The 6,689-nt window shown below is 52.0% G+C and overlaps 1 protein-coding gene across 1 annotated transcript; it reads left to right on the forward strand.

The window, feature by feature from the left end:
• Window positions 1-4,051: 4,051 nt before the first annotated feature.
• On the forward strand, window positions 4,052-4,391 carry LOC307061230 (developmental pluripotency-associated 5 protein-like; the record flags this gene model as incomplete). Its single annotated transcript, XM_079716273.1, has 2 exons — window positions 4,052-4,163; window positions 4,237-4,391. 2 exons carry the CDS (start codon window positions 4,052-4,054, stop codon window positions 4,389-4,391), a joined length of 267 nt encoding a protein of 88 aa, XP_079572399.1.
• Window positions 4,392-6,689: the final 2,298 nt, after the last annotated feature.

Raw genomic sequence — 6,689 nt, forward strand, 5'->3', positions numbered from 1 at the left:
TTTATTTATTTTGCTGTACGCGGGCCTCTCACTGTTGTGGCCTCTCCCGTTGCAGAGCACAGGCTCCGGACGCGCAGGCTCAGCGACCATGGCTCCCGGGCCCTGCCGCTCTGTGGCACACGGGATCTTCCCGGACCGGGGCACGAACCCATTTCCCCTGCATTGGCAGGCGGACTCTCAACCACTGCGCCACCAGGGAAGCCCCTCACTTGTTTTTATTAAAATTTTTGGCCACACCAGGTGGCTTGCAGGATCTTAGTTCCCCAACCAGGGATTGAACCCGTGTCCCCTGCAATGGAAGTGCGGAGTCCTAACCACTGGAACACCAGGGAATTCCCTGTCATTTTTTTTTGAATGATTCTGTTCCCTTCCTCCTGGTGGTCCATGTTCCCTCCAGAGTTACATTCCTTCCCCACTGTCTCTGCTTCACTTACTTTAGTTTTGTTCATGGCATTTTAAACATGACTGACAAGCTAACTGTTCGCCCCACCGGAATGTCAACTCTAGAAAAGTTGAGATTTAAAAAAATAGACAGTATGTAATATTACATATTGAGGACAGTTTTCTAAGACAAGGACGCCGGCTTGGTTGCTTGAGTTTGGATCTTGGCTTAGCCTCTTTATCGATGGAACCATGAGCCTTGTTCTTCGGTTCCCCGTCTGTAGTAGGATAAGATCTGTCGCATGCGTTGTAGTGAGGATATCAAGCCTTAGAACAATGTCTGACACCATGGGCAGTCAAACGTGATTTCTTGAATGCATGAAGGACAGGCTGCAGGACTGGAGCTGGATTGCTCCCTCCCAGGCTTTTGGAGGAGGGACTCCAGCCTCCAGCCCCTGTTCTCACATTGAAGGCTCCGTGAGGGGAGCTGGGAAGTCCTTTGTCAAGGACACTGTTTTCCTGCCTCCTGGAAATGCAGGAGGGTGTGTCTGTTTCCTGGTGTCTTTGGAGGCCATACAGCCTTCAGGTCACCAGGAAGCAAAGGTACATTTTGGCATGCTACTGAAGTTCATTTAGAGGAGGGGAAGAGACTAGGCAGATACCCTATTGGCATCCTGACAGCCTCTCTTCCAACCTTTGAGAATTGCACCAGCACTCTGGCCTGGAAGTCATGGACCACTCAGCACAGCTCCTGCCCAGGATTTTGGAGGAGAAATCAGTCCCACCTTTCCCACATCCCCAAGAAATGATGATTGTTAAAACCACTGGCTCTCTGATTTTGAAGAACTAGACACACGTAAGTGACTTTCCTCCTGTTTGGAGGGTCAGGAGGGACAGTTGGCTCAGCTCCGTGTGGAAAGAGGCCGAGAGTATCTACAAAGGTTGACCTGCCTTGCAGATTTGTTCCTTCCCGGTACGAAGAGCTGATAGGCTCTCATGGGACAATCATTCGGTGTCAGGTTCGGAGGCTATTGCAGGGCCCAAGATGCTACAGGTCAAGGAGGGGCTCGTGTTGGGATCAGGTGGGGTCTGGGCAGGAGGCCTCTCGGTTTCCAGGGAAGAGACTGCCTCTGATCCTGGTCACCTCAAGGGGGTCCCTTGTGGCTTTGGGCACATTTTGAATGCAAGGGCCTTGGCAAGATACTTCTGGATACCTGTTAATAGTTGCAACAGTTCCCTACAATCTCACCCAGGGACACCTGCAAACTTCCTTTTTTCTGATCTGTTAGGTGAACAGTCTCCCTTTTGTACTTCTTGCTTGAGTCTCCTTATGGACCAACAGTTGTGGCCCCCAAATTAGCCTCAGCGAGTGCACCCGTTAAAGAATCAGTTGGCAGTGAATGATTGTGGGCATATAAACTGTAAAGTTATGAACCCCAATTTGGCAGTGTAGAGGGGGCATAAAAAACTGCCCTTGCCTCTAAGTCTAGAAATTCCCTAAGGGCAGTGCTTCAAAATGTAGAACACAGCTTTAGGTTAGTTAATCTGTGTCAAAAGTATCAAGCTTGGAAATTTAAGACTGTGCTATAAATTCCATGCATGGACTGAAGATTTTTCAGCACTAATAAATAAACAAATAAATAAAAAATAAAAATCCTAAGCAACACAAGACTTTGAGCAAATACATAGAAAAGTTTTGGAAATAGTAACCTGAAGGTTAAAAAAAATGGTTGTCTTGTGGTGGTCCTTTTTTTTGAGTTTGAAGCTCTTGATCAATTTTCCGCCAAGGGTAAGCGAAAGGGCAACACAACCACTGCAGAGGGTGTGGGTTCGATCCCTGGTGGGGAAAGTAAGATCCCACATGTTGCATGGTGCAGCCAAAAAAATAAAACTAAAAAGAAAAAAAAAGTCAAGGCACAGTTATATGTGTTTTTTTTTGACGTAAGGCTGTACATCAAATGAGGTATTATTGAGAGTTTACACAATCCAGATCTAAAGGCCATGTGACTCCCTTATGGAGATCAAGAAGGAATGTTACCTTTTAAAGAGTTGTCCCAGTGATCTTGGGAGAATGTTGCTCTTTATGGTTGAGCGGGTATTTCTGCAGATGGGGGAGCTCCGCTGATGCATATTGCTGATACACGATGCTGAGATGCAGAGCAGAGGGGAGAGAGGAGGCCAAAGGGCACAGAAACTTTTTTGTGTTTAAATTTTTCTTGTCTTGCAATGAAATGCAAATTTCACTTCACAACAGGTAAGGTGCATCTCAACGGAATAATTCCAGCGAGCCCAGACTCTTACATCTTGCGATCCAGAGAAAAGCACTAATATCGCTAACGTGAGATGTCTGTTTTTTGTTATTAGTGGTAGTCTTCTGATGCTCAGCTACATTTTTTTTTTTTCAACAGAAACTCCTATATATCCTGTCTCCTCCAATACCTCTTTGGTGCAGTTCCTCAAAGCTACCTGAGAGGCTGTCTCGCGGGCTGTAGTTCTCATTTGCCCCAAATAAAACTTAACTCACACCTCTCACGTTGTGCATTTTCTTTTTTTCAGTCAACCAGAGAGGTAATCTGTTAGAAAGAGATGAGTCTACATTGACATGTAATTAGCACTGAGAAAGTCCATAGTTTACATCAAGGTTCACTCTTGGAGTGTTTTTTTTTTTTTTGCGGTACGCGGGCCTCTCACTGCTGTGGCCTCTCCCGTTGCGGAGCACAGGCTCCGGACGCGCAGGCTCAGCGGCCATGGCTCACGGGCCTAGCCGCTCCGCGGCATGTGGGATCTTCCCGGACCGGGGCACGAACCCGTGACCTCTACATTGGCAGGCAGATTCTCAACCACTTTACCACCAGGGAAGCCCAGCAATCTGTTTTTTAAATGAATAAAACAAGTTTGTTTAGGGCCTGAAGGCCGGACCACATAGTGTAGGCCACGTGAGCTTCAAAATCCGGGTAGATTCCAAAGTTCCAGACTCAGGGGATTCAAGGAACGTGAACCGTGGGGCACTTCAGAGCCCCCATCAGGACCCTGGAAGAAAATGAATATCGGAATCTCGTTTTCCTCTTTGTTAAGTGGCCGGAGTGACCCCTCAGATCCCTGAAGTTGCAGGGGTCGCCCTGCAGTGAAGTCCCGGGGTCCGGCTCCCTTAGGCCAAGGGAAGACACACCCTCCTTTGGAACGGGGAAGGCAGGGACTCGATTGGGCAGCTGGGTGGCCGTCGCACCCCCAAACCTGTACTGCTTGCCGAGGTTCAGGTCCAGCCACTGTTTCTAGAATAACAAGGGTTTCTAGCGCCGTCTCCCCACTCACTCCCAAGGTGAAGGGATTTTGGTGCAGAGGAAACGAGTCAAAGCAGGTGGGATCCCGAGTCAACTCGGAGACAGCTGGGCCCACCCGCGCTCGGGAGCCGGAGGTGGGGCTGGGAAGGGCCCTAGACAGTCAACCGGAGACCAAGGCGGCGCGCGGCGTGCGGGGCGTGGCGAGTGCGGGATTGAACTGCCGGGCAGGACCGGGGGCGGGACCTGGATGGGGCGGGGCGGGGCCTGGATGCGGGTTGGCCAGGGGCGCGGGGCGTGGCCCGCCCAGGTACTTAACTTTCCGCCGGAAGCATCGTTCCACCCAGTCTAGGTCCCAGCTCCAGGCAGGGTTTTGTTTCGACGCCCTGAAGATGGGGAAGCTGCCCAAGCGGAACGACATCCCACCTTGGGTGGGGACTCCCGAAGTCTTGAAGGAGCCCGAGGTGTTCCAGGTCCAGACGGGGCTTCTGGAAGCCGTGTTCGGTGAGTGAGCCCAGTCCTGACCCGGGTGCCCCGGCCCTCCTGGGCCCGAGCGCTCATCTTCTCACCTAAACAGGCCCCGACGGATCTCGAATCCCATTCGTCGAGCAGGTGGGCACAGTCATGCTCCAGATGAAGGGTCTGGAAACCTCGGACGACGCCGAAGTCATGGTTTACGGCTCTTACTTGTGCAAGTTCCAGACCAAGTGGATGCTCCAGTCCGTGGCCTAGCGGCACCGCCAGCAGCACAAGCAGGTTGAGAGGCCTCATGACCAGGTGCCCTGGACCTGCCTGTGCAGGCGGCCTGGCTCCCTCCCCTGCAGCCCTCCTCACCCCTCCCTAACTATCCCCTCCGGGCAACCACCAACAGCACCTCGGCCAGCACCCACCCGGGGAGGCCTCTGTGTCCAGGCTGTGCCCCAGTCTCCTTGGCAGTGCCGGCCCTCGGTCCTAGGGACCCTGGAGTAAGGCTGTGAGAGGTGGCCGGGGCTGGCCTCCTGGGGCGGGGCCTCCCCACCCGCCATGTTGGAATGAGCCCAGTAGGCCCCAGGTTCTGAGGTTCCCGAGAATCCCAGGCCCAGGACGCCTAGCTGGGAGGTCCCGAAAAGGAACCTTGGAAGGAGGCAGAGAACCGTTCAGGCTCTTACCCTCTCCCCCTCACACTTGCCTGCTGTGGCTTTCTGGTGCAGGGATGCTGCAACCTGAGGAAGCCACGAATTCGCTCGACCTAGCTCCTCGGATGAAGGGAAGCCAGTTTGCAGCCAGACCAACCGGTGGAGAGGAGGCTGCAGCCAGAGCTGCAGGGGGTCTGGTTCAAGCTCTGCGCCAGCCTGACAAGGAACACCCAGCGGGTTTCTGGTCTCTGCCTCTGCCTTTAAGTCCTCATGTCCTTCCCCGCAAGGTTGCTAATTACAGAATAAACTTTTAAGTGGTTTCTTGTTGTGTCTTGATGTGTAGTTGAGGTGTTGGAGATAACATCACAGGTGAGGTGGCCCTGGAGCTTAACCCTTAGTGAAACCCCTAAGGCTAGAAAGAGGTTCCGGAGCACAGGGGGAAAAAGGGTCTGGAGAGAACAGGGAAAAGAGTCTAGGAGTCAAGTTCTGAGATGCAGCTCTGACCGAAAACTCAGGCAACCTAGGAGAGATGTGATCTTCTGGCACTGAGGGTTTCATAGCCTTGTAAACTAAACTGGAGCCTGCTGGGTGCTCATTTGCACTCAGCCTACTGCTGTACATTATGTAGGTTGGAGCGTGAAGCAAAGTCAGCCTTACCGATAGGTATACAGGAAAGGAGAACCTCACACAGACCCCTCGACATGGTCTCTGGAATTCTCCACCACACTTACAGAATTGCTGCCCTGGCCTCCGAAGGGTAAGTGGGATTAGGGTGGAGGAAGCATTACCGTACGTGGGGCTCACTCCTGAGGGTAGAGAGGCCATGAGAACGGGGGCTACAGTTTTCCCCAGTAGAGACCAGCCTGGTAGTTCACAAGCTGGAATGAATCCCCCAGGGAGCTTTCTGGCCCTATGACCTTAGCCACATTCACCCTCCTACCCCATGTCCCTGCTCAGGTTCTAAACTGAAGATAATAGCATCTGACCTCATGCGAAGTTGTGAGATTTACGTAGGGTACTTAGAGCGAGCATCACACCAGAAACAAGTGTTGACTATCTTTTGGAGCAAGTGAACAAAAATGAGGGACAAAAACTAGCAAGGAGCCATTTTCTGCAGGGGGCATGTGGCCCATCCATCAGACAGCCGTTCTCGTTCTCGCTCAGTAAATGAATGGCACCAGCATTTGGGCCAGTGGTTCAGGCCCAAACTAGAAGCCGTCCTTGATGCCTGAGCACCCAAAAGGACTCCCTGCTCGAGCCCAGTCACCTTGACTTCCAACCTGAGCCCTTCCTGCACCTGTACCCGGTCCAGCTGCCCACCCCACCCCGGCACCACCCTGCCTTGCCAGAACTACTGAAAGAGGCTCCTATCAGGTCTCGGGGGGTCTCTTTTAGTCATCTCACAGTCGGCTCCTCTGCCAGACTTAATGCTTACAACGTTAATCAGATGGCCCCTCCTGCAAAAGGAACTCCAAAATTCTCCAAAGTTTTCCAGCCAAGCTAACCCAAGATTCTGGCCCTGACGTAGAACGCCCTGTGTAACGTGCCATCTGCCTGCATCTCTGCTGCACATCCGTATCCTTTAGCTGCCCCTCAAACAAACCGTCTTGTTACCACTTCAGGGCTTTTATTTTTGTTCTGTCAAGAACACTTCTCGCTTGTTTTTTTTAAATTTTTTGGCCACACCAAGTGGCTTGCAGGATCTTAGTTCCCCAACCAGGGATTGAACCTGTGCCCCCTGCAATGGAAGTGCGGAGTCCTAACCACTGGAACACCAGGGAATTCCCTCCCGTTTTTTTTTGAATGATTCTGTTCCCTTCCTCCTGGTGGTCCATGTTCCCTCCAGAGTTCCGCTCCTTCCCCACTGTCTCCGCTTGACCTACTTTAATTTTGTTCATGGCACTTTAAACACGAC

Source organism: Hyperoodon ampullatus, assembly GCF_949752795.1.
Source record: "Hyperoodon ampullatus genome assembly, chromosome: 12".
Lineage (NCBI taxonomy): Eukaryota > Metazoa > Chordata > Mammalia > Artiodactyla > Ziphiidae > Hyperoodon > Hyperoodon ampullatus.